At 46.6% G+C, this 26,132-nt stretch overlaps 5 protein-coding genes and 1 long non-coding RNA gene across 6 annotated transcripts in view; 2 read left to right on the forward strand and 4 right to left on the reverse strand.

The window, feature by feature from the left end:
- Positions 1 to 337: 337 nt before the first annotated feature.
- LOC143485590 (uncharacterized) lies at positions 338 to 1,674 on the reverse strand. The gene is made up of 2 exons (XR_013122945.1): positions 1,535 to 1,674; positions 338 to 1,413 (listed from the first exon to the last, which is right to left on the reverse strand). It is a non-coding gene; the product is annotated as an uncharacterized LOC143485590 (long non-coding RNA).
- An 85-nt stretch (positions 1,675 to 1,759) lies between these two features.
- slc26a11 (solute carrier family 26 member 11) lies at positions 1,760 to 10,314 on the reverse strand. Its single transcript, XM_076985072.1, has 16 exons — positions 10,161 to 10,314; positions 9,354 to 9,900; positions 8,525 to 8,717; positions 8,229 to 8,314; positions 7,958 to 8,037; positions 7,719 to 7,861; positions 7,237 to 7,415; positions 6,878 to 6,950; positions 6,717 to 6,767; positions 6,545 to 6,605; positions 6,168 to 6,223; positions 5,878 to 6,018; positions 5,243 to 5,370; positions 4,998 to 5,097; positions 2,914 to 3,047; positions 1,760 to 2,752 (listed from the first exon to the last, which is right to left on the reverse strand). The coding sequence occupies exons 2-16, from the start codon at positions 9,582 to 9,584 to the stop codon at positions 2,645 to 2,647; spliced, it is 1,764 nt and encodes a 587-aa protein (XP_076841187.1). The 5' UTR covers positions 9,585 to 9,900; positions 10,161 to 10,314; the 3' UTR covers positions 1,760 to 2,644.
- A 62-nt stretch (positions 10,315 to 10,376) lies between these two features.
- Positions 10,377 to 14,361, forward strand: sgsh (N-sulfoglucosamine sulfohydrolase (sulfamidase)). Its single transcript, XM_076985073.1, has 7 exons — positions 10,377 to 10,646; positions 10,741 to 10,901; positions 11,002 to 11,107; positions 11,270 to 11,613; positions 11,817 to 11,898; positions 12,282 to 12,485; positions 13,462 to 14,361. Exons 1-7 carry the CDS (start codon positions 10,511 to 10,513, stop codon positions 14,019 to 14,021), a joined length of 1,593 nt encoding a protein of 530 aa, XP_076841188.1. The 5' UTR covers positions 10,377 to 10,510; the 3' UTR covers positions 14,022 to 14,361.
- A 1,423-nt stretch (positions 14,362 to 15,784) lies between these two features.
- npb (neuropeptide B) lies at positions 15,785 to 17,196 on the forward strand. The gene is made up of 2 exons (XM_076985108.1): positions 15,785 to 16,146; positions 16,709 to 17,196. The coding sequence occupies exons 1-2, from the start codon at positions 15,868 to 15,870 to the stop codon at positions 16,835 to 16,837; spliced, it is 408 nt and encodes a 135-aa protein (XP_076841223.1). The 5' UTR covers positions 15,785 to 15,867; the 3' UTR covers positions 16,838 to 17,196.
- Positions 17,197 to 18,363: 1,167 nt separating this feature from the next.
- Positions 18,364 to 26,132, reverse strand: part of gnav1 (guanine nucleotide binding protein (G protein) alpha v1) — a 29,075-nt gene continuing 21,306 nt past the window's right edge. Inside the window, 3 exon segments of the mRNA XM_076985107.1 lie at positions 18,364 to 18,691; positions 20,814 to 20,901; positions 21,743 to 21,814. Of these exon segments, the coding sequence (XP_076841222.1) occupies positions 18,501 to 18,691; positions 20,814 to 20,901; positions 21,743 to 21,814 (351 nt within the window). The 3' untranslated portion in view covers positions 18,364 to 18,500.
- LOC143485611 (uncharacterized) lies at positions 23,825 to 26,127 on the reverse strand. Its single transcript, XM_076985106.1, has one exon. The coding sequence runs from the start codon at positions 25,128 to 25,130 to the stop codon at positions 23,955 to 23,957; it is 1,176 nt and encodes a 391-aa protein (XP_076841221.1). The 5' UTR covers positions 25,131 to 26,127; the 3' UTR covers positions 23,825 to 23,954.

Raw genomic sequence — 26,132 nt, forward strand, 5'->3', positions numbered from 1 at the left:
TTCTGAAACATAGTTCAACAAATTAGATAAAAAATACAAATTTATGTTTAAGAATCTTCACCTAAACCTGCAAAAACAATACCAATAACAAGAAAAAACAATGTTCGACAATAAAAATGTGCAATAAATAATATCACTTGATAAGGTTAAAGTGGTTATAGTGTGAAACGCTGCCATCTTTTATTGAGACTCCAGAAGTGCTTCCTGTCACCGTTTCCTGTCAGGAAATTGTGGCCATCGACTGCGTTCCTCTCACCTCTGCTTTAACAGGGACGTTTTGCTGAACAAGCGTCCGGGTTTGTGCTGCCTTGCTGATCATTATTTTGCCCTCGTGCCACTGTGGTAATGTCAGCTCTTTTTTTCGGCTAGCTCTGGGTTTGTTTGTGGGTTTTTCTCTTTTTTTTTTTAGGCCAGCACTGCTGACTCCCAGTTCCACGGGGTTTGCACACTGCATGTAGGTCTAATCTGGGCAAACCAGTTCAAATTGTTCTTTGTGAAATGAAATGTGAATCCATCAGCCAGTAGGAACGCATCAATAGTACATTTTATAGCTATCAGGCAGGGTATGAATAATTATTCAAACTACTGTAATTACGGTAAGTAAATCAGATGTAAGCAAATGTGTAGATGACACACCTAAAACCCAAAGAAGGTGCTGAAAGTTTGATGGCATTTCTCAGGATAAATAACCTTTAACCTGGAAGAGTGCAAACCTGGGTTGCCTTATATAGACTCTCTCAGTCTTTACATACGTACAGTACGCCAGTGGCCGAAACTCGCAATCCTTCCTTTGACACGCAAACAGCAGAAGAAGCTCGAGGTACTGAATCCTGAGGGGGCGTTGAAGATCACACAGAATGTCCTGAGAAACACACTATGCAGACCTTAAAATGGGATATTATGATTATCAGAAATCAAGGCAGAAAATAGTGTAAAACTATAAATATTACATTGTTAGCTGCAAATAAAAATTACACTTTCCAATCTGCTGCTGCATTTTTACAGCACCAGGATATAGAATGTCTCCTGAGATTTGGGATATCGGTGCAAAATTCCAGAAAGGCCTCAGTGGCCCACGTGCCAGCCGCCTCCGTCATGTGGCATTTTGTTTTTGTTCGGCTGTCAATCACACGCGTTGTACGTTTTGGCTGTGTGCCAGACCCCACACAGGTGGTGCACAGTGAGGCCCGTTCACTATGGCATCTGTGCGATGTTCCTTCTTGCTGGTGTGACCGGCCCTCAGTCATTAACGTCACGTCAACGTTCTTCCATTTTCCATTTTGTGCATGCTCGCGTTCCATTTTGTTTCATTAAACTCTTCAGTTGGAAGCTATCTGCGCATCCTGCGTCTGTGACAGTGATATTGCTGCGTTCGTAGGATCGTTAGAAACGGCAGGTTCATATCTGTGAAGTCTCAAATCCAAACAGCAAAATGGCAAAAGTGATTACAATCAGGTATAAGCATGTCTTTCTCAATGGATATGCAAATGGGTGTCTTTAGTTGTGTGTAGCATCGTGAGTTTAATAATTTTACCATCTTTGCAGACTGCAGAGGAAGACTGTGCAACTCTGCCATCCTGGGTCTGATCCGAGACCCTACCTATGAGAATCAGGTCAAGCGTATCCCTCCAGAGAGAATCTAACATGAAACACCTCCCACCCCAGAGCAGCACCTGGGGGGGGGGGGGGGGGGGGAGTCTATGTCTACAAGTGCAACTTATACAAGTCTAAAATTGACAGTAATAATGAAATCATATCTTTAACAATTATTTGGCAACTCCAATATTTATTTTAATGATTTACCATCATTTATTAGATTCAAAATGTGAATAGTTCATACATCGACCTGGAATTCCTTCTTTTACCATAAAAGCATGTCCATTCTCTTTATAATATGAAATGTTTAAAAGTGCTAACGTCTCTGTATTGTTTTTAAACAATAAATCAATCACTTTCAGTTACAAAGATTGTATCAGTGTCATTAACTTACAGAAAATAAGTATTCCCTTCGCTTTCATAAACACACACATCAGTGATCAGTAATCATTCAGACATCTTTACCACTAGTATCCCAAGTGCACAGCTGTGTCCCATGAACAAGCCTCGTCATGGTCAGTAACGTCTGCCGCTACAGTTCAACTCTGCCACATTACTACAGCACTATTACATGTTATGTAAAAAAAACAGCAGAATATTACAGAGGACAAGAGGTGAAATAAATCTGTCACCTCTGTTCTCGAGCTGAAAGAATGGTTCTGTCTCCACTACATGGAGCAGGGCGGCCCCCGTCAGTACAAAATCATTTATTTTTGGGTAATTTCTGACACTGCTGTCCAGTTATTGCTTAAGCCATCATATGGCCGGTCACTATTAAGTCAGTTAAATGCAAAACACCCCTCAAAACTTTAGTGTATATTTAAAACTTAAATTAGCATCGTGTGCAAAGATCTCTTGGTCCCATATAGTTTGTGATGTTAATGTCCACAAACTTTAAAAAGCATCAACAGGTGAGGAGCAGGTTGCTACTTGCTACTGTTGCTCTCTGAATAGAGTTTTGTTGCTTGAGGTATTCAGGACAATTGGTCATTGGCTTCTAGCTCAATCATCATTAACTGTTCTTGGTGTTGATTGGAAGGCACAGTTGTCAGTCATTGTGAATGTCACTAGACACGTTCTGTAGACACGCCTCCACACTGTCTCTTTGTCTGAAGTCTGGAAGATCAGCAGATAACAAGACCTCCAACACAGAGGGCTAGGGGGCACACACACACACACACACACACACGCACGCACACACACACACACACGCACGCACATACACGCACGCACGCACGCGCATTCTGAATATAGTTAACACACAATACATTATAATAACGTACGTATATACACACACACAATGAATCAGACTCCAACCTTCAGTCCTGAGAACAGCAGGGAAACGTTGTGCATTTTAAACTGCTTTAGCAGATCTCGCAGCTCATTCACGACAGTGTAGTCGATACTGCTGACATGGTGACAGTCCAGGACCACACTTCGTGGTGGAGAAACTGGAGAGAGGGAAGAAGGAGAGAGAGAGAGGGAGAGAGAGAGAGAGAGAGAGAAACTACCCTTATTACATTCAGTTAGCCCGTTTACACCCTGCATTAACATGTGGCTCATATCTGGATCGTATGCAGATTTACTACGGCTGGATTACATTTACACTTTTCATTTAATTGCAATCCCAGTGTGACCAAACGAGATCTGTATCTTACTTCCCTCATGAAAAATACGATTTACTTCATGAAAATGACTCTAAACATGGTTCCTCACAGTCTACTGCCGGTGTTTCACCAGGGTATCGCCAGTCTATCTTCAGTGTACTGCCGGTGTATCACCAGGGTATCGCCAGTCTATCTTCAGTGTACTGCCGGTGTTTCACCAGGGTATCGCCAGTCTATCTTCAGTGTACTGGCGGTGTATCACCAGGGTATCACCAGTCTATCTTCAGTGTACTGCCGGTGTTTCACCAGGGTATCGCCAGTCTATCTTCAGTGTACTGCCGGTGTATCACCAGGGTATCGCCAGTCTATCTTCAGTGTACTGCCGGTGTATCACCAGGGTATCACCAGTCTATCACCAGGGTATCACCAGTCTATCACCAGGGTATCGCCAGTCTATCACCAGGGTATCGCCAGTCTATCTTCAGTGTACTGCCGGTGTATCACCAGGGTATCGCCAGTCTATCTTCAGTGTACTGCCGGTGTATCACCAGGGTATCGCCAGTCTATCTTCAGTGTACTGCCGGTGTATCACCAGGGTATCGCCAGTCTATCTTCAGTGTACTGCCGGTGTATCACCAGGGTATCGCCAGTCTATCACCAGGGTATCGCCGGTCTATCACCAGGGTATCGCCGGTCTATCACCAGGGTATCGCCGGTCTATCTTCAGTGTACTGCCGGTGTATCACCAGGGTATCGCCAGTCTATCTTCAGTGTACTGGCGGTGTATCACCAGGGTATCGCCAGTCTATCTTCAGTGTACTGGCGGTGTATCACCAGGGTATCGCCAGTCTATCTTCAGTGTACTGGCGGTGTATCACCAGGGTATCGCCAGTCTATCTTCAGTGTACTGCCGGTGTATCACCAGGGTATCACCAGTCTATCTTCAGTGTACTGCCGGTGTATCACCAGGGTATCGCCAGTCTATCTTCAGTGTACTGCAGGTGTATCACCAGGGTATCGCCAGTCTATCTTCAGTGTACTGCCGGTGTATCACCAGGGTATCGCCAGTCTATCTTCAGTGTACTGCAGGTGTATCACCAGGGTATCGCCAGTCTATCTTCAGTGTACTACCGGTGTATCACCAGGGTATCACCAGTCTATCTTCAGTGTACTGCCGGTGTATCCGTGCAGGATTCTCATTTCAGCGGTCAGAAGATGATAAAAGCATCCCGTTACCACCTCTATGTTAACACCTCTATTAAAGGAGACCCATCCCCGACCATGTGAATAAGTGGATGAAGAACAGAACATTAAATGGCCTCATTACTGAGGGTCTGATCTCCCCCCCCCCCACCGTGTCTGTAAAACACCAGCGAGGTGCCCGGTGAGCACGGGGACTAAATAAAACGCTGCTTTCATGCATTTCCTTCCTCTTCATTGTCACACATTTAAACAGTCCTGTCAAATGTGTGTGTTTGCATGTGTGTGCACAAGTTCCCCAATTATCTACCTCTAATGATGAGGAGCATTTACATATTTGTGTGGGCGGCTGCATCTACACCACATATCGCTCTACAAGTCTCACTACAGATAGAGTGTGTGTGTGTGTGTGTGTGTGTGTGTATCACCATACAGTGCATGCATGTGTAAGGAAATACTGAGGTGTTCCATATAGTGTGTGTCTGTGTGTGTGTGTCTCTCTCTCACCACACAGTGCATGCGTGCGTATGGAGGTACTGAGGTGCTCCATGTAGTGTGTGTGTGTGTGTGTGTGTGTGTGTGTGTCTCTCTCACCACACAGTGCATGCGTGCGTATAGAGGTACTGAGGTGCTCCATGGCAGGGAAATTCAGCCCAGCGCTCAGCTCCATCACCAGGACCCCGTGATCAGACATCTGCAGGGTCAGATTACAAACGTAATCCCTCAAGACTCATTCTACCCATTGTAGAGACATTTTTAATCTTTTTTAAAATCAGATTTGATATGGGTATCAGAGTGGTTCACGAGTGTTTATAATTCAAATTTCATGCTTACTTTACCTTCACTTCAGGTCTGGCCACCATATAAAGCAGCATGAGCCCCGAAACAACTACACCTGCCACGATTCCATACTGCACCTCCCAGAAACTGACCAGGAAGGTGACTGAGAAGGGCAACAGATCCAGCTCTGAGGGAGGGAGACACAGAAAAGCACACAACGGAAATTGAGAACAGGGAAAGTTAAGAGTTTAATAAAACTTGAAAGCGTGTATTTGAGGCACGTTTAAAATTTTTTTTTTTTAATTAAATTTGAGTCTGCAGTTGATATTGTGAGACGGTCCCCAATCTCTCCATCCACACCGAGTGCTCTCATCACTCTGTAGCTCCATATACCACCTGCTACTGGTCCACATCACCACTTTCTACCGCTCCCTCAGCCACACCCTCATCTTGAAAGTTCCGAATGCCCCTCCCCCAGATTTACATCAGACCTGCAACGATTGTTCCATTTACGTGTGACTCCTCCCCCTCAGTTGAGACTCCTCCCCCTCAGTTCAGCACTCCGTGATCCGCCGGTTCTTCGTGTGACTTTCAGCCACACCCACCATGCTGGCGTGCACGGTGACACACACACCATCTCTGCTTTACAAGGCTGCGGGATGGGAATGGGTGGGGGCAGGTTTCTCCGACTCACTCTTGACCCTCCAGATCCGGGGCAGGACCCTGAAGTCAATCATGGGGGCGACGGCACAGATGATGACGGCGGCCAGAGACGCTTTGGGGATGAAGGCGAAGAGAGGCATGAGGAAGGCCAGAGACAGGATCACAACCACACCTGGGGGTGGAGAGGAGAGCAGAGGAACCACCATCAGAACTCTGACCTTGACTTTGTACTGAAACTATATCTGCATAATACACAAGCAAGCAAGCATAAACATCAAGTTTGTTATAGATATTTGCTGGGTGTGCGTGTGTGTGTGTTACTTGTAACGATGCCACCAGCAGGTGTACACACTCCGGTCTGAGAATTTACGGCAGTTCTATAGGGAAACAAAGCTGAAATTAAACATCTTATGCTGACTAAACATTCATCTGTTTGATCTGACTAAACACATCTGATTAATCTGACTAAACACATTTAGCAATGTGTTTCTGTACTTTTTTAGAGAATATAGTTACTACATCCAGCAATACACATCTTAAGTGTTCCTAAGTCCCTCACAAATTCCTTTAAAATGGACACCCAGCTCGCAACTAAAACAGCAACTTCTTACTCCTAATGCGTTTGCACCAACCCTACAAAGTTCCACCTTTCATCAGTAAGCACGCATCTTTAAACAACACGAACGTGACACACACACCTCCCGAAGCTGCCGGTGACGGGGTAGGCGGAGACGAAGGAGCCCAGAACGTTGGTGAGTCCTGCAGAAACACCCGGAGTTACCGTCACCACATGCAGCAAGAGCCAAACACACACACACGCATTCACAAACGAGTGAAACTGCTCAGAATTGGCCAGTGTAGGGTACGCACCAATGACAAGGATCTCCTGGTTGGCATCGATGTAATAATTGTTTTGACTCCCTAGATGTTTGAAGATGTTCAGAAAAAGGCCTCATAAAAGCATCAAAATGTATTTAAAGCTGTTTAATACAACATTAGGAGTGCATGGAGTCCTGATGGTGGAGCCTCACCAAAAGCTTTAGCTATAGCGATGCTCTCCAGAACTCCCATCAGTGGAATAACGGCTAGACCACCTCCCAAGTCCTGAGGAGACACATGATTGGTCAGAGGAGTCACATGATCAAACAAGCAGGTTACCCAGTTGGTCTTGTGTATTGATATGAACAGAATCAGTCCTAACCAATCAATGGCGCGGGGATGCAAGTGTAAGATCTGTACACAATTAGGTTTGCTCCAAAATAATTTGCATATACTTTTGCATATGCTACATGTACACGAGGGGTTGGTTTCCTAGAAATAGATGAAATGGCATCTTACACTAAATCAGGGTCTCAGTGAATGTTTAAAATCCCTCCGTCTATGAACTGACCAGTATGATCTCACTGAAGGACACACGCGTGCCATTAGCCGTCGTTTCCGAGAGGGCGGGGGCCGAGAAAGCTGGAAGGCCCTGAGCGGTCTCCCCCGTGAGGGTAAAGAGGTGGCACCCCACGGCCTCAGTGGAGTACGCAACGCATGTCGCTGCTATGACAACCAGAGCGTTCCGGACTGGGGAAACACGGAGTGCACACAGGAAGTACTTACACGTTTATTTACACGTATATTTACACGTATAATACACAGGAGTGCACACAGGAAGTATTTACACGTTTATTTACACGTATAATATACACGTATATTTATTTAGTATACATACAAATGTAAACAGTGATATGCATTTAATACAAACAGTCGACTATTTGTATTAATGTTTGAGATACATGGGTGTTATCGGTACGTACATTGTGATTACTTTGCTGGCAGGTGTGAAGAATAACTGTGGAAAGGTGGAGGATTGTGGGTGGATCTCACCTGTGGCAAAGCTCCACACCAGGCCCCTGGCGGTCCGGACCAGCGGAGACGAAGTCTCTTCAGAGGAGCCCAGCTTGTTCTTCATCACCGTCATCGTCACCAGGAAGAGGAGACAGAACAACCCCAGAAGCACATCTCCAACCCTGGGGTGGAGATGGAGAGAGTGACATGGAGGGAGGACGATGGGGACCAGGTGCCCACCGCAGAGCCTGAAAGAAGTTCCAGAAGGTTCTGCTCACCTGGCCTGAGGCAGCCTGTGATACGTGTAGTAGACCTGCAGAAAGAACTGCCTGGGAATGTTCTTCAGACCTAGAATGTTCTATGCACACACACAGAGAAGACTTAATAATGAGAACAAAATCAATGCTACAAAAATGTAATTAAAAAAATTATACAGACATCCTGCTAGCTATAACTCAATACATTGCTTTAATGTGAAGAGAGAAGCCAACGTACCCGCCATTGTGACGTTTGACGGACAAGCTCCTCGATAGCGCCGGTGAAACTCACCTTGACCTGCCCGAAGCCAATGGTGACCGCTGCTGCACACGTGAAACCCTTCACGACGGGGTAGGAGATGAAGTCCAGCAGGAACCCTGGGAAACACACAGCCAGTCAGACAAAGCGCCCGCACGGGTTCTCCACTCCACTCGTAGGTCAAAGGAACGAAACTCCGCACACATTTCCATCCAGCTGACCGCGACGGACCGTCAGTGGATAAAAACATGAGCTGTGGTCACATGCGCCGTCTGAGGGCTGGTCAGGAGGTTGAACGTGAAGCTCAGTTCAGTTCTACCCAGGCTTACCCAGCCTCAGCAGGGCCATGGTGGTCTGGATGAGGCCACACATCAGCGCGAGAAGCACAGCGTACACGGGGTCCCCGCCCACGTAGAAGGAGCAGAGAAGAGACATGATGGACGTCGGGCCCAGCGTGATGTCTTTCGAGGTGCCGAAGACGCAGTAAAGAAAGCCACCCATGAAAGACGAGTACAAGCCATACTGCAGGGTGGAGATAAGAATTTATTTCATTTACAATATTTCCGATAGGAAAAATGCTAACCACACTAAAGGCAACTGGGACACAACTGGCTTTAGCACACTAGCTTCATGCTAACAGACGCCTCACTTTGCAAAACCCAAACCAAACCCAAATTCTAGAACCCACACCTTTGCAAAGACACTGCCTTTATCCTGACTACACACAGTCTTTCTGAAAAAAAGAGCCGCGTGTTGTTAGTTGGGTTATTCATGAATGTTCAAACATCTAGACCTGACCACATCTTCTACAGTGTAAACATATTTAATGTCTAAATGCAACAGGACCTAAAGGTTCCTGACTAGAATCTGAGGACACTGGGTAAAACCCTTTCTATTTGTGCCCACAATAGCTGCATTATAACACGTCGGCTGGTGTGTAAGCAACCTCCGGTGTCGTGTATGGTTTCATTGTATTCCCAAGGTGCCCTACCCCTGACTGGTCTAACAGGTATGAGACAAGATGGTAGTTTTAGATTTTTATGCTAAATAGAAATCTAATATGCAGTGAAGCCGATATTGGGCAGCTCGGGGTTTCTCCGCAGGTATGTAACATTTGTGGTGTAGGTGGAGTACTGTAATGTGCCAGTGTGTTGTTACCTGCACAGGTAAGCCCGCCACCTCTGCGTAGGCCAGGGCCTGCGGGACCACTGTGAGGCCCACGGTCAGGCCGGCCAGCAGGTCCATCTTTAGCCAGGCCAGGCGATACCTGGGCAGCCAGGTGAGGATGGGGAGACAGGTGCGCAGCTTGGAGGACGCCCACACGGCAGCTAGCCGCTCCCTGGGGCAGCGGTGGCCCACCGCGAGGTCGCTCGCCGAGGACTCCAGCATCCCGGACGGTTACAACAGCATTTCCATCAGTACGGGGACACAGAGGGGAGGCTCTCCAGCGTGGTTGGACCTTTGCTTCAGGTCGTCAGTCGTCGGTGGTGATCTTTATGGCCGGAGGGATCATGTGGAATGATGATGACTCGGCGTAATGTCCTGGAGGTGTTGTTTTACAGGACATGGGCCATCACACGTATGGCACCGTCACGCTTACACATGCGGAGGGAGGGCAGAAACTTGGTGGTGCTCTCAAGTTCTCTCAAGTTCAGATAAGCTCTCGCACAGTGAAGTCCTGCAACTCTGGATACTTTGGTCACATCTAGAAAGAATTTGTATTGCACAAAAACAATTAGCATACGTTAAAATTACAACATTCATTATGATCTGTGGTGTATTGTGTTAATAGCATAATAATCATAAGCAACCAGTTAACCATAACGTTACTTAAAAAACACACACACTATACCAAACCACACGTGTAAACAACGACAGACTGGCGATACATACTGTGTGGTACCACAAACACACCACCAAGTGTGAGTTATTATAAACCTTATGTACCGTTCCACTTTGACTAACCTCTTTTCTGATGTGCGCTCACTGAGGTGTCTCTTCGTTTCTGAAAACCGAAATGTTCTTCAACAAAAGACCCAAAAAAAAATATCACTGAATCACTGCGTTTTCCGCCTGCGGTTTCTTTCGCAAAAGCAGCAAAACTGCGTCTCGTGTGAAGCGGCGTAAGAGTTGCGATGACGCCATTGGCCGTCGAACCGCTCACGTGATCGCGGTCACGTGACATGAACAGGCGGAAATCGGTGACCGCAGAACAAACTTCAGCAGCTCTCCAAAGTTTCCTTTATGTTTGGTTTGAATGTCGTAGCGCAATCAAATTTTTAATGTATTTATAATTTATAATGTAATGACAGGAGATGGACTTTGAGGGTGACGAGCGCCAAGAACGGCTAAATCAAGGAAATAAGATGTGTTTACATCTCGGGGGGTTCTTGTTCTTCCTAATCTACCTGTGTGGCGCGAGCGAGTGCAGAAACGTCCTTCTAATAATCGGTATCTTACAACGTTATACGTGTAGAATAACTGAACATTATCGCCAAATAAAAGTGATCCGTTAACACATTTCTGATTTTCCCCCCGCGCAAAGCCGACGATGCCGGTTTTGAGACGGAGGTGTACAACAACACGGCGGTGCGCACGCCGCACCTACGGGCGCTCGCGCGGCGCAGCGTCATATTCCAGAACGCGTTCACGAGCGCGAGCAGCTGCTCGCCCAGCCGCGCCGCCGTGCTCACGGGACTGCCGCAGGTAGCGCGAGCACGAGCACTACGTGGTTAATGTTTCTGAACGTTCAGTGATTGAAAACTATATGTTCGTTATTGAATTGTTGGCTTTGTGTGATCTTCAGCACCAGAATGGCATGTACGGGCTTCACCAAGGTGTGCATCATTATAATTCGTTTGACGGAGTGCGCAGTCTCCCCCTGCTGTTAAAACAGGCCAACATCCATACTGGTAAGATTATCCACTTGGTTATCCACTTGGCATACTCTATTATACTAAAACATACTATCTGTATACTAAAGCATGCTGCCAGCTCATGAAAGCATACTGCCAGAGCGTGGAGTGTGGTGTAGTGATGTTTTGTAACATTGCTCGGTTCTCTCCGTGTGACAGGAATCATCGGGAAGAAACACGTGGGCCCGGGCCCCGTCTATCCTTTCGACTTCGCATACACGGAGGAGAACGGGTCCGTCCTGCAGGTGGGACGCAACATCACACGGATCAAACTCCTGGTCCGGAAGTTCCTGCAGGAGCGGACGGCCGAGGCGGCGGGGGCGGGGCGGGGCGATGGAGAGGCACAGCCCTTCTTCCTGTACGTGGCGTTCCATGACCCGCACCGCTGCGGCCACTCGCAGCCCCAGTACGGAGCGTTCTGCGAGAAATTTGGGAACGGCGAGAGCGGAATGGGAAGAATCCCAGACTGGGAGCCCCAGTACTACACGCCGGATCAGGTGGAGGTGGGGGCGGTTTAATCTAATATGTCAGTGTAATACAACTAACAAATCGGTTTCATGGTAAGGGTCTTGGCTCTGTATTTTGTTTCCCAGTGACCCACATGGTGTCAGACTGATCTTGGATCAGTTCTGATGCTCTCTGAGATGCAGTGTGGAGATGTGAACTCTCATTGGTTTTGACCTTGGATCTGTGAACGCTCTTCCAGGTTCCGTACTTTGTCCCAGATACCCCGTTGGCCAGAGCAGACATAGCAGCCCAGTACACCACTGTTAGCAGGCTTGACCAAGGTGAGACATGTAACACTTGGGAAAAATCCTGTGTTGTAAGTACTGGCTTACTACAGAAGCATTGAGATTACAAGTGAGATTAAATTGTTCAGATTACAGGTCACTGAGCTAAAGTCCTGAGCTAAAGATATCCCTTTGTGCAGAATTTCAGACAAAACCATATTTAACCATATAATCTGAGCGTCGTCATGGAAATACACATGGTCATGATCTTCTGAAGACATTTTTGGTAGGGCACATGGTAGATTATGGTTGGAAACTAGAACTCTCCAAGACAAGAATTGGTGACCAGTAATGTCACCTAAGACAATCCTGTAACAGAATCCGGTCATCTGCTTCTTTTCAAGCTCTGTTTGTAATGTTGTTTTTGTCTCCCCCTCCAGGTATCGGTCTGGTACTGCAGGAGCTGCGAGATGCAGGTTTTGAGAACGACACTCTAGTGATCTACAGCTCAGATAATGGAATTCCGTTCCCCAATGGCCGCACCAACCTATACGGCTCAGGTGTGGCTGAACCCATGTTGGTGTCCTCACCGGAGCACAGACAACGCTGGGGACAGACCAGCCAGGCCTACGTCAGCCTGTTGGGTGAATACACACACACACACACACACACACACAGACCTGCCAAGCCAGCATCTGCCCATTGGGGGAGATACACACACATGCATACAAACACACCAAGCCTGCATCTGCCCACTGGGTGAGATATACACAGTCTGTCACTCACACACACACACACACACACACACACACTCACTCAGACAGGCCTGTGTAAGGCTACCGCATGAGACACGCAAACACAAAGAAATATGCAACCACATACACATGGCTTACATCAGCTTACAAGGCAGGACACATAAACCAGACAAACCTGTATGAGTTTAAAAAAAACATCCATGTTATCACTCAGTCTCTCCTTATATGGTTCCTGATATGGAGTGCAAAGGTAGCTACCACCCTTCTGACTTCATGTGACTTTTGTCATGGGACAGAAATCATAGAAAAACAAAGTACATATTTATGATGCATTGTTCTAAGATTAAGATAACGGTCCATTTATGTTCTTCCTGTCTCTTTATGGACAGACAGAGTTTCGGCCGGAGACCATAATCATAATTTTAGTTATAGCTATAACTGTTCACAGCAGAAGAAAAAAAAAACACAAACCCAAAAACACAACCTCTGTGGTCTCTGCTTATGTTTTAAAACCAAACCACAAGGTGGTGCTATTTGCACTTAGTTTGGATGGTGGTTATAGAGAACGTGTGCCAAACATCGGTCAATATGGAGGTAATGTAGTTAAAGCAGTGCAACTTTTCCTGCCAGGTGGAGTCTCTGAGTTAATAACACTGTAGTCTGTGGTTGTTTCCACTCTCTGGTGCCACCCCTTTTCCCTCAAGCAGTTCTGGCTGAATCAGTATTTCAGTAGTTAGTAGTCAGTTATTTTTCTCTTAAGAGCTCGCAGACATGCAGTTGAGTTATGCGATAAATAAACAAGCAAAAATGCAGTCAAAAAATCTGCTTCAATGGCTAATCTGTCTTTCTTTCTCCGTGCCCTCAGACCTCACCCCCACTATCCTAGACTGGTTCTCGGTGCCGTACCCGTCCTACAGCCTGAGCGGGGGTGCGCGGGTACAGCTGACGGGCCGGTCGCTCCTCCCCGCCCTGGTCTCGGAGCCGGCCTGGGACACGGCCTTCGGGAGCCAGAGTCTCCACGAGGCCACCATGTACTACCCCATGCGGTCTGTGCGGCTCGGACGTTACCGGCTGCTCCACAACCTGCACTACCGCATGGCCTTCCCCATCGATCAGGACCTGTACGTCTCGCCCACCTTCCAGGACCTGCTGAACCGCACCGTGGCGGGAAAGCCCACGCACTGGTTCAAGACGCTGGCTGCCTACTACTACCGGCCCCGCTGGGAGCTGTTCGACACGCTCGCTGACCCGGGAGAGGAGCACAACCTGGCGGACGACCCGGCCATGCGGCCCGTGCTGGAGAATCTGAGGGATCGGCTGAGGAAGTGGCAGTGGTTCACCCAGGACCCGTGGGTGTGTGCGCCCGACGCCGTGCTTGAGGACAAGCCGGAGCCACAGTGCCGACCGCTCTACAACGACCTGTAGGGGGCACTCTGCTCAGCCTCGCTCGAACCATTGGTTCGAAACCGTACTATGTATAGTACAATAGTACGTCACAGTAGTATACCATTCAGATTTTCTATCTGTTTACACCATGTACCAAAAGGGTGTTCATGCACTTACACTCATAAAAGGGGCAATATAGTGTGTATGTATGTGTGTGTATATATATATATATACACACATACACACACACACACGTAAGGGGCCAAGGGGTTTTGATGGGATAAATATTTGTGATCGTTGTCAGCAATGATGAGGGAAGGATTCTCACAGGAGTTTCCTGCTCTTTGATTGGACAAAAACAATAAAAATGTCCTTTGTACATGTGCGGTGATGGTTTTGTTTGTTTTTCACCCAACACAGCACAATTCAACCACTTTACCACCATTTCACGCACCGGCCTCAGCTGGTTTTGATGTGGACTCTGAATCGAAGCAAATGACATTAGGTTCCATTTCCCGGTCTGACGGTGATTCATTACTCATGCTTTTGTGTATTAACCTTAATTTACTGGAAATATTATGAGGGAATGTCCGATTTCATGGATACAGCACATGTAAACCGACTCAGGGTGGGTCTGATATTCCAGAACTAAACCGACTAGGGTGATTCTAGAATCAGAACGGGGAAAAGTGCTACCCACTTCTAGCACGTGTCATTACAGTCAAACCAATTTTGTCTTGAGTGGCTTGCTGTAGTTGGAATCCTCTGGTGTAATGACAGCATGCAGCATTCAGTGTTGCCGGCCGTAAACCGAATGGGGAGGAAGCAGATCTCAGGGACTCTGTTCATGGCGCATGTTAGATCAGCAAGCCTGGACTGGCTGACTGTCACTGCACTGTGAAAACTGCATAAAGAAAGACACACACACAGACACACACATTTATATATATATATATATATATTTAACACACACACAAAAAAAAAAAATATATATATATATATATGATGGAGAAGTAGGAGGGGGAACCAGTTAATGGAAGAGTAGATGTTTAAATCCTAGAATTCATTGTATGGGGTTATAAAAGGCTGTACATCAGGTTGTGGAATTTACTAATATCATTGCTGCCATAGCTGTTGCAGCAACAACCGGCAGCGCAAAACGGATACGTCATTAATACAATGTCCATTAGAATTAAAACGCCTTGCATTTTAAAGAATGATGGGCCATGTCACAAAGCACAAGTCCAACTGGATCATGACGAGTTCCATGAACCTCAGTGGCCTCCTCGTTCACCAGATCTGAATTCAACTGAGCACCTTCAGGATGTAGTAGGTGATGAGAACCGCTGGAGAGCCCAAAGGCACGTCAACCTGGACCAAAACGTCAAAGGAATGTTTAATGTCAGTTTAAGTCTCTTGTGGAACCATGGAAGCACATTGTGGAATTCAAGCCACAAATCTTTTTCCAAGACAAATAAAGTAATTATAATAAAGTGCCTGGTGTGAAAATCTATGAGCCATGCATCTCATAGATTGCATGCATCTCCAGGAAAAAAAGTTTTTTGTATATTGCATTTCTAGTTTTATCATTCACTTTCAAATTAAAACGTGACGTAGATCACATCAAGCAGGAGGACATTCAAAAAACGCGTCAGTAAAATCTGACGTTGAGGTGTCCCCAACCCGCTCCAGACTCGCCAAAGTGCGCATAAATTTTGATTGGACTTTTCCTCACCGGAAATATGAATCACCTACTTGGGAATGACGAACTCACGGGCTACTTTGGGGGTCTATAAAAGCCACCGTGGTGCGGACCGTCTTGCCAAAAGCTACAAACATTCCGTTCATGCTTTAGAACAAACCGCCGGCGCTGACTTGAACAGACATGTGCGCAATGGAGAGGTCGGTGAGATCTGTTCTGGTGTTCGTGAGTGTCATCATCCTCATCTCGTGTCATCCCTCAGAAGCCTGGTACAAGCAGTCGACCGGCCCAAGCTATTACTCTGTCGGTAGAGCATCGGGCTTACTGTCCGGCATCCGACGGTCACCTTACGTCCGGCGATCCGAGACGGAATCATTACTGGACAGCGGGGAGACAGAAACAACTGGGAACAACGCGGCGCCCGACCTTTCCAACCGACAGACCGCCGTCCTTAAAAACATGGTAAGTATAATTCCGATATGACCCGGTAAATGTAACTTAATTTAACATTTTATTACTTATCCAAATACATTTGCCAGGAGACGTTTTCTTGACATATACGTTTTCTTTCCTATATCATTGCGCTATGGGAAAACAAAACTTGTTTTTGTTAAAGTATTTCCAAGAAATCCCACATACACAGGCGTACGAAAGTATGTCGCCTGCGTTTTGCGCTAAAGTGCAACGCGCTACCACCGCCGCGCAAACCGCTAGCGCTCCGTGCGTAAAATGCGCTTCCAAAGATGCAATGCGCCAGCGACAACTCCTGTGCACAGCCATTCCAGAGAAGGCGTAGTAAATAAACATGTTTTAATTAGCTCAGTTTAAGACTTTCGACTAAACTTAAACTTCAGTTTTATACTAAATACATATATGCAGTTATTTCGGACAGTTTCCCACCGAGGTGTTTTTTTTAACCTTACAACCACATTTGCAAACTAGTCGATTTTTTGAAGTTTTCATAAGTTCTTTTGTGCCATACATGTCAACGTACACTAATGCGTGTGTCTGTCATTTGTTTTAGGCTATTTGTGTTAAGGACGTTTCTCCGATCCTGCAGAGCTGCGAGATGATACCCGACGGCTCGAGCGCGTTCCGGTGTAAAGCGGACGTGCTGCTCTCGCTCGACTCGCGCGACTGCTCGGTGGCGTGAGTGCTGCGCGCGCTGCCCCCCCCCCCCTCACCGTCCCCAAAACACCCATTTCTAACGAGGAGTGCAGTTCCCGCGCGCAGAACGGACTGGTGATACTGAATGTTTATTTATTTTACACGTTATGAATATAATAGCTGCGCAGAATACGAAACATAAAATGACCGTGTCGACAAAACCAAAAGTGTTATGAGAGGGAACGTTCTCGCGACCCCCACCTGTATTTTCTGTACCCATCTACAAATGTATTAAATGTTGACAGATTGTTTACTGGCGAGTCTCTCAAAGATGTTTCCTTGTTTTATTAAATTTAACAGATACTGTTGATTTTGTGTACACTTGTCAGGTGATTTTTTTAGTTTAGAAATAAAGGTTTAAAAATAACAACAAAAACCATTGTTTACACACTGCACTGTGACTTCACGTGAGATGAACACGGTGCGTTTAATTACAAAACAATCCTGATCGTCAGAACAAATCAAACGCTTGTTGCGTAACTACTGTCTCCTTTCTGATGATTTTCATCTGTTCACAGTGGCATGATTTACAAAATGACAGTTACATTTCAGTTATTAAATAACAAATATTTACAAATAATAGTAGCACAATTAAGGCACCAGAAGGTGTGTGTTAAAGGACAACATTGGTCTTTTGTACAATACAAGCTGCTTCCAATGAAATCATCAACCGGGGTCTATACACCATAAACCGTGGAAACTGCATGGCAGGAAGACACATCTGAGCGTCTGAGCGGGACATTCAGTGCGTAGTCATGAAGATTAAAGTATTCTCATCATTGTGGTCATTGACAGAATGGTGTTTTTAAAGTGACACAACAGAGGCGTGAAAACGCTCATCTGCATTGATCATTAACTCTTGTGTTCGCACACTCACAGGAAGCTCTTTGGCAAATATTGATAGGAGGAAAACACACGCTCGGATGCGCAAATGAACAAACTGACCACTGGTTGTTTAAAACACGCTCTCTCACACTCAGATACACACACACACCTCAATTCCAGGTATCTGCCCATCCCAAGTGTCTTTTGCAGCATACAAACCAAACATCTCTCACATTACTGAGTTTCAGGAATACTTGATAACAGCGTAATCACTGTATGTCACGGCTTTAGTCATTTTGAATAATAAGACCCATCCATCTCTCTTTCTCTATGTCTGTCTGGATCTGTGCCCCTGGCTGGACATTGATTTGTGTACAATGAAGGGCTGGTTGATTAGGTACATACTTTCAGTTAAGATAAAGACGACATTTTTTGTCAAACAGCCCCTGATAGGAAAGTTACTCCAGCTGTCTCATGTCACCAGAGTTTCTGTCCACATTCACCACTATCTAGAGGTTCTGGATGACAACTCTTAAGCAGGCAGTGACACTCACATCAGAGTCAACGCTGCAGGATGGGCAGTGCAAGACACTACACAAGGTCTGCTTCAGCACCTTGGACAGCTCAGCACGCCATTCTATGTGACCAGAACCAGGCTTTCACAAAGTTATGCACAAACCCCCCCCAAATCATAAGTGTGTGTGTGTGTGTGTGTGTGTGTGTGTGTGTGTGTGAGAGATCAATGCAATGTCTTCTACTCCTAGTGCAGTTCTGTGAGTAAAAAGGAATCGCACCGAACGTGAACGTCGGCAACAACAGGGACCTCAGAGCAGCGACACGGCCTCCAGGTTCTCCTTGATGATGGTGTCCATGACAACCTGGAAGACCACTTGGACGTTGGAGGTGTCGGTCGCTGTGGTGAAGTGATGGTAGATGAGTTTCGCAGGGGCAGTGTTCTGAGCCACAAACATGGCAGCAATGAACCGGGCAGCAGCATCTACATCACAGTCAGCGCCTAGAGAGAGAGAAAGAGAGAGAGAGAGAGAGAGAGAGAGAGACAGAAAGAGAGAGAGATAGAAAGAGGGTGGCAGGAAAGGTAAGGATGTATAAAATGTCTAAGTTTTTTGTCACCCCTTTTAGGTTAATGTTTATACTGTTATAATGTTTATTTGCCAACTGTTCAGGGGATTTGGTCTGTTCTTCTAACCACACACACAGAAAGGGCTTGGAAAACACAGGCTGTCAAATCACTGCCCCCAGGCCAAACATAGCCAATCATGTACCAACGCCAATCGGACCATCGTGCCGATGTGTGCAATAAGGATTAGTGGCATTAGAGACCCCAGCAGTGCACGTTTAGGACAGAGTCACTCTGGACCGTCAGTGCAGGAGTAGAGGTGTGATAGCGTTTCTCTGCCTGCTAGCAGCACACACACAGCTGGACAAAGGCAGAACAATAAATGGGCAAGAAAGTCATTCATTACTGAATGGAGTGTGATGCATTAAATATGAACTGAGCCGTTGTCTTTCTGAAGATAACAGCGCAGCAGACGAGATAGAGATACTCAGTGTGTGTGTGTGTTTGTGTGCGTATGTGTTTGTGTGTGAAGAGGAGAGAAAGTCTGAGTGAAAGTGAGATCAGGCATCAGCTGTGCAACGGGCGACACAGGACACAGGAGTCTGGAGAACACACTCAATATCTCAGAATGTCACCAGGCCAAACAGAGATCAGTATCCCATAGGTATTCCCTCATGCACACGCGCACACACCCCTGCAAGAGACCTTCAACTTAAACACAATCCAATACATAAGTAACCTTTGACCTTTGCGGCAACGAGGAGTGCGGATGAAGGCCAAGAATATCTAAACTCATCCAGGTTCCTCGCTCACAGCTCCCACAGGCAACCAGTCCATGCTTCACCCAATCACAGTCCATCTTCCACCCAATCACAGGCTCAAAGCACAAAAGCGGCAAACCAGACGAGGTGTGAAACTCTAGAACCACGGTTCCTAGGCGACCTAGAACAGTCTAGTCGGTCCTTGTTTTTTAGCTTTAACTCCAAAGCAGACAGCAAAAGCCAGAAAGCTTTCTTCAGGCTAGAAAACCCCCATCTAGGAGAGTCAGGCTGAACAGGCCCCTTTCACTGGGGGCCTTGAGCACACCTACACAGGTCTAAAGAGGCGCTGAGGGGTGTTCACACACGGATCGCCAGTGGAGCACGCAGCTCTCGGACCGGCACCAACTCACTGACAGAGTATTGGTCATGGGGGTTTAGACACGTGAGAAAACGTGAGAAAATGTCTAGGCAATTTTGGAAAGCTGGAGCACCTGGATGGAGAAGAACAGGACGTGTCAGGTCCAGCCAGTACGCTAAAGCAAACGCCGGTCTAAAAATAAACACACACAACTATGCTTTAAAGGACCTCCCATCAGGACCCTGATCTTTACTTTGGGGACCCTTGAAGGCAACACATTTTTACACAAATTAATTTTGTTTACATTCACCTCCCCCTTTAAGAGAAACATTTAATTTTCTGATAGAAACACCTTTCAGGTGCACGTTCAGAGACTGTAGCCCACTGCATCGGTGTGTGTGTGTATGTGTGTGTGTGTGTGGTGTGTGTGTGTGGTGTGTGTGATGTGTATGTGTGTGTGTGTGTGTGGTGTGTGTGTGTGCGCAGAGGAGGATGCTTGCAGCATCTGCATATATTTGCCATTGAAAAATATGGGAACAATTGTTGCTATATGTTAATGTGTATTTATAATGCATTAATTAATGCATTATAAAGCATTTAATATGCAAATCTTGAAAATAGCACTGCTGCAATAAATAGTATTTAATTCAATATTATTTTCATAATGTCAATGTTTCAACTAAGTCTTTAAATAATGTTTTGATCATCCGTGAGACAGAAAACACTTCCGGTAGATAGAAAGCTTTTGCATGCCACTTTATTGGGATGTATGTGTGGAATGATGTCATTTCCAAGCACAGGAGACGTCTGGAGACCTGAGCAAGTCCAGAAACCAACATGGAGACATGCCCGCAGACCTGTCCCGAATGGCGGAGGTCTGCACTGAGCAAGCTGGTCTTTCAGCTTTAGTGTCACGGCAAAGGTGTAGTTCACGTCTCACCTCTGAAGAGCGGCAGGTAGAGTCTTAGGTGGCGGCCGGAGTGGAGGATCTTCTCTTGAAACAGATCGATCTTGTTCATGAATAAGATCTGTAATATAAGCAGGCGATGTTCAAATCAGTCTGCCCGAGGAATGCACAAGCATGAAAAACAACCCCGATAATGACTCCTGACCTCGAAGAGGACGGTATAGGAGGGACAGTAGTCGCTACTGGTGGCAATTAAAACTCCTAAAGGTGTTCGTCTATGATGTCAAATACTGTGCGCACCCACAATTTCACACAAAGCCTCAAACAGCAAAAGCACACAGAAAAGATGCAGATGGAGAAAGAGATAAAGAGAGGAGCGGCGAAGGAGAGTGTGGGAGGAAGAGAGAGGGAACAGAGAAAGAGGATGAAAAGCGAGTGAGCAAACCAAAGAGAGGGAGCAAAGTGTGTCCAACAGCCACGCCCTAATGATATAATTAACGCCTGGGGCCTGTAATGATGACTTAATTCTCTCGTGTGCTTCAGAGCTACAGGCAGATGAGTAATGCAGCGGTGAAACTGGGCTTAACGATGCCAGGTAAACGAGCTCGTTAGGCGGCCCGTTAAAGAGGAATTTCTCTGGATGGCGGTAATAAGTTCAGGCTGGCCAGCGTGGGTGACCACCGTCACTCACGGAGAGGAGCACGCCCGAAACACACCTGCCAGTTTCATTTCCTCAGTGACGGCGGCATTTAGGACAAAGACCACAATTACCGCGTGCGCAAATAACAATAATGGTTGATTTGAATGGCTGATTAAAAAAAGGCAAGGGCACGACATGTTGCCGTCAACACGCATGAGCCGTCATGTGGGGCAGGGACTCTCGAGCCAACGCGTGGTGGGTTGTTACGCAGAACTTTGAGCGCAATAGTGCCCCCTTCAGGCCGACAGCGGCGGGCGCTTACCATGGAGGTGCTCCTGAAGAACACATTGTTGCAGATGGAGGAGAAGAGCTTGAGGCTCTCCTGGAGCCGGTTCTGAGCAGCCAGACCAGACAGAAGGAAACGTGGTTAAGGACGCAGCTTTCACGGATACCAAACGCCATTACGGCATTATGTTAGGAATGGTCAACACAGTCCTGCACATTACCATCATGGGCCTGAAGAGAACTACATAAAAGCATTTGGTATCCCAACAGAACTTTGTTCTGGTCCTATATAGTGCTCTAAGGGTAAGGCTGCAATTGGCAGTATAAAAGAGAACAAAATGGTAATCAGGATAACAGAGCAAAGGGCCTCATCACCACAGTTCCCCTAAGGCTACGAAAGCCCCCCTATTTGACTTATTCTTTTATAAAGGGGAAAATGAAACTGCATTCTGATTAACCCATATTGTAGTGATGCAGTGTACTGACATTAAGTATGGGCATGGGTGTATGGGTGTGGGTATGGTGTAATGGGGTATGGGTACAGTGTAATGGGGTATGGTGTAATGGGGTATGGGTAGAGTGTAATGGGGTATGGGTGTGGGTATGGTGTAATGGGTGTGGGTATGGTGTAATGGGGTGTGGGTATGGTGTAATGGGGTGTGGGTATGGTGTAATGGGGTGTGGGTATGGTGTAATGGGGTATGGGTGTGGGTATGGTGTAACAGGGTAATGGGGTGTGGGTATGGTGTAATGGGGTATGGGTGTGGGTATGGCATAATGGGGTATGGTGTAATGGGGTATGGGTGTGGGTATAGTGTAAGTGTAATGGGGTACGGGTGGTATAATGGGGTATGGGTGTGGGTATGGTGTAATGGGTTATGTGTGTGGGTATGGTGTAATGGGGTATGGGTATAGTGTAATGGGGTATGGGTGTGGTGTAATGGGTTATGGGTGTATGGGTATGGTGTAATGAGGTATGGGTGTATGGGTATGGTGTAATGGGGTATGGATATGGTGTAATTGGGTATGGTGTAATGGGGTATGGGTGTGGGTATGGTGTAATGGGTTATGTGTGTGGGTATGGTGTAATGGGGTATGGGTGTATGGGTATAGTGTAATGGGGTATGGTGTAATGGGGTATGGGTGTGGTGTAATGGGGTATGGGTGTATGGGTATGGTGTAATGAGGTATGGGTGTATGGGTATGGTGTAATGGGGTATGGATATGGTGTAATTGGGTATGGGGTATGGGTGTGGTGTAATGGGGTATGGGTGTATGGGTATGGTGTAATGGGGTATGAGTGTATGGGTATGGTGTAATGGGAGTATGGGTGTGGGTAAGGTGTAATAGGGTAATGGGGTATGGGTGTAATGGGGTGTGTGTGGGTATGGTGTAATGGGAGTATGGGTGTGAGTATGATGTAACGGGGTAATGGGGTGTGGGTATGGTGTAATGGGAGTATGGGTGTGGGTATGGTGTAATGGGGTATGGGTGTGGGTATGGTGTAACAGGGTAATGGGGTGTGGGTATGGTGTAATGGGGTATGGATATGGTGTAATTGGGTATGGGGTATGGGTGTGATGTAATGGGGTATGGGTGTATGGGTATGGTGTAATGGGGTATGAGTGTATGGGTATGGTGTAATGGGAGTATGGGTGTGGGTAAAGTGTAATAGGGTAATGGGGTATGGGTGTAATGGGGTGTGTGTGGGTATGGTGTAATGGGGGTATGGGTGTGAGTATGATGTAACGGGGTAATGGGGTGTGGGTATGGTGTAATGGGAGTATGGGTGTGGGTATGGTGTAACGGGGTATGGGTGTGGGTATGGTGTAACAGGGTAATGGGGTGTGGGTATGGTGTAATGGGGTATGGGTGTGGGTATAGTGTAATGGGGTATGGGTGTGGGTATGGTGTAATGGGGTATGGGTGTATGGGTATAGTGTAATGGGGTATGGTGTAATGGGGTATGGGTGTGGTGTAATGGGGTATGGGTGTATGGGTATGGTGTAATGAGGTGTGGGTGTATGGGTATGGTGTAATGGGGTATGGATATGGTGTAATTGGGTATGGTGTAATGGGGAATGGATATGGTGTAATTGGGTATGGTGTAATGGGGTATGAGTGTATGGGTATGGTGTAATGGGAGTATGGGTGTGGGTAAGGTGTAATAGGCTAATGGGGTATGGGTGCAATGGGGTGTGTGTGGGTATGGTGTAATGGGGGTATGGGTGTGAGTATGGTGTAACGGGTTAATGGGGTGTGGGTATGGTGTAATGGGAGTATGGGTGTGGGTATGGTGTAACAGGGTAATGGGGTGTGGGTATGGTGTAATGGGGTATGGCGTAATAAGGTATGGGTGTGGGTATGGTGTAATGGAGTATGTGTGTGGGTATAGTGTAATGGGTATAGTGTAATAGGGTATGGGTGTGGTGTAATAGGGTATGGGTGTATGGTGTAATGAGGTATGGGTATGGTGTAATGGGGTATGGGTGTATGGGTATAGTGTAATGGGGTATGGGTATGGTGTAATGGGGGTATGGGTATGGTGTAATGGGGTATGGGTGTGGGTATGGTGTAACAGGGTAATGGGGTGTGGGTATGGTGTAATGGGGTATGGGTGTGGTGTAATGGGGTATGGGTGTGGTGTAATGGGGTACGGGTGTGGTGTAATGGGGTACGGGTGTGGTGTAATGGGGTACGGGTGTGAGTATGGTGTAATGGGGTATGGGTGTGGTGTAATGGGGTACGGGTGTGGTGTAATGGGGTACGGGTGTGAGTATGGTGTAATGGGGTAATGGGGTTTGGGTATGGTGTAATGGGAGTATGGGTGTGGGTATGGTGTAACAGGGTAATGGGGTGTGGGTATGGTGTAATGGGGTATGGCGTAATGGGGTATGGGTGTGGGTATAGTGTAATGGGGTACAGGTGTGGTGTAATGGGGTATGTGTGTGGGTATGGTGTATGGGTGTGGTGTAATGGGGTATGGGTGTGGTGTAATGGGGTATGGGTGTATGGGTATGGTGTAATGAGGTATGGGTATGGTGTAATGGGGTATTGATATGGTGTAATTGGGTATGGTGTAATGGGGTATGGGTGTATGGGTATGGTGTAATGGGGTATGGGTGTATGGGTATAGTGTAATGGGGTATGAGTGTATGGGTATGGTGTAATGGGGGTATGGGTGTGGGTAAGGTGTAATAGGGTAATGGGGGTATGGGTGTGGGTATGGTGTAGCGGGGTATGGGGTATGGGTGTAATGGGCGTATGGGTGTAATGGGGTGTGTGTGGGTATGGTGTAATGGGGGTATGGGTGTGGGTAAGGTGTAATGGGGTATGGGTGTAATGGAGGTATGGTGTAATGGGGTATGGGTAGATGGGTGTGGTGTAATGGGGTATGGGTAGATGGGTGTAATGGAGGTATGCATGTAATGGGGTATGGGTAGATGGGTGTAATGGAGGTATGGGTGTAATGGGGTTATGGTGTATGGGTGCAATGTTATGAGTAGATGGGTTTATGGTGTAATGGAATTATGGGTGTAATGGAGTTATGGGTAGATGGGTGTATGGGTATGGTGTAATGGGGGTATGGGTATGGTATAATGGGGTTATGGGTAGATGGGTGTTGTGTAATGGAGTTATGGGTGTAATGTTATGGGTAGATGGGTGTATGGATATGGTGTAATGGGGTTAAGGGTAGATGGAGTTATGGGTGTAATGTTGTTATGGGTAGATGGGTGTATGGATATGGTGTAATGGGGGTATGGTTATGGTATAACGGGGTTATGGGTAGATGGGTGTTGTGTAGGGCTGAACGATTTTGGAAAATAATATAATTGGAAGTTTTTATCTATAAATTGCGATTGCGATTTAAAATCGCGTTTTTTTCCCCACTGTTTTCAGGAAACTCTGTTTCAGCATTTTTTATACAGCTCAGATACAGGGTTGCCAACTTTTCAAGATCGCTTGGAGTGAGACTTGAACCTGGAGTGGGTGACGAATGTAATTTGTTGTTATCGGGGCGGTGTAAAATGGACTAAATTTAAGTATTATTATTTTATCGCGATCGATCGATCGCCTGTGGTTGGCGCCAGAGCGAACTACTAACTTTTTAGTCTAAGACGCTCAATGTGTGAGAGTTGGCAACCCTGCAGGTATAGCAACGTGGCTAAAATATGTGCGTGAGGGCGTTTGGTAGCGCATATCCAATGTGTTTAACAAAGCCATGAAGCCAGGCTTGTTCACTATATTAACGGGCATCATGTCTTTCACTATGAACTCCGTTACTGCACGAGTTATTTCAGCGTGCCGCTTCGAATTACATCCATAAGGAGTTACACTTTCAAACGGTTCGGTCAGTGAACCCTGTTTGGGTTATGGGTGTAATGGGGGTATGGGCGTAATGGGGGTATGGGTAGATGGGTGTGTCT

Source organism: Brachyhypopomus gauderio, unplaced genomic scaffold (genome assembly GCF_052324685.1).
Source record: "Brachyhypopomus gauderio isolate BG-103 unplaced genomic scaffold, BGAUD_0.2 sc37, whole genome shotgun sequence".
Lineage (NCBI taxonomy): Eukaryota > Metazoa > Chordata > Actinopteri > Gymnotiformes > Hypopomidae > Brachyhypopomus > Brachyhypopomus gauderio.

Excerpts from the sequence above, each read along its gene's own strand:
- slc26a11 (XM_076985072.1), bottom strand. The coding sequence starts at position 9,584 with ATGCTGGAGTCCTCGGCGAGCGACCTCGCGGTGGGCCACCGCTGCCCC. Across the intron at positions 6,951-7,236 it reads CCTTCAGTGAGATCATACTG|GACTTGGGAGGTGGTCTAGC; the intron begins GTCAGTTCATAG and ends GTGTCTCCTCAG. Across the intron at positions 3,048-4,997 it reads ACGCACGCATGCACTGTGTG|TTTCTCCACCACGAAGTGTG; the intron begins GTGAGAGAGACA and ends CCCTCTCTCCAG.
- sgsh (XM_076985073.1), top strand. The coding sequence starts at position 10,511 with ATGGACTTTGAGGGTGACGAGCGCCAAGAACGGCTAAATCAAGGAAAT. Across the intron at positions 11,108-11,269 it reads ACAGGCCAACATCCATACTG|GAATCATCGGGAAGAAACAC; the intron begins GTAAGATTATCC and ends TCCGTGTGACAG. Across the intron at positions 11,614-11,816 it reads ACACGCCGGATCAGGTGGAG|GTTCCGTACTTTGTCCCAGA; the intron begins GTGGGGGCGGTT and ends ACGCTCTTCCAG.
- npb (XM_076985108.1), top strand. The coding sequence starts at position 15,868 with ATGTGCGCAATGGAGAGGTCGGTGAGATCTGTTCTGGTGTTCGTGAGT. Across the intron at positions 16,147-16,708 it reads CCGCCGTCCTTAAAAACATG|GCTATTTGTGTTAAGGACGT; the intron begins GTAAGTATAATT and ends CATTTGTTTTAG.
- LOC143485611 (XM_076985106.1), bottom strand. The coding sequence starts at position 25,130 with ATGCATACCTCCATTACACCCATCTACCCATACCCCATTACACCACAC.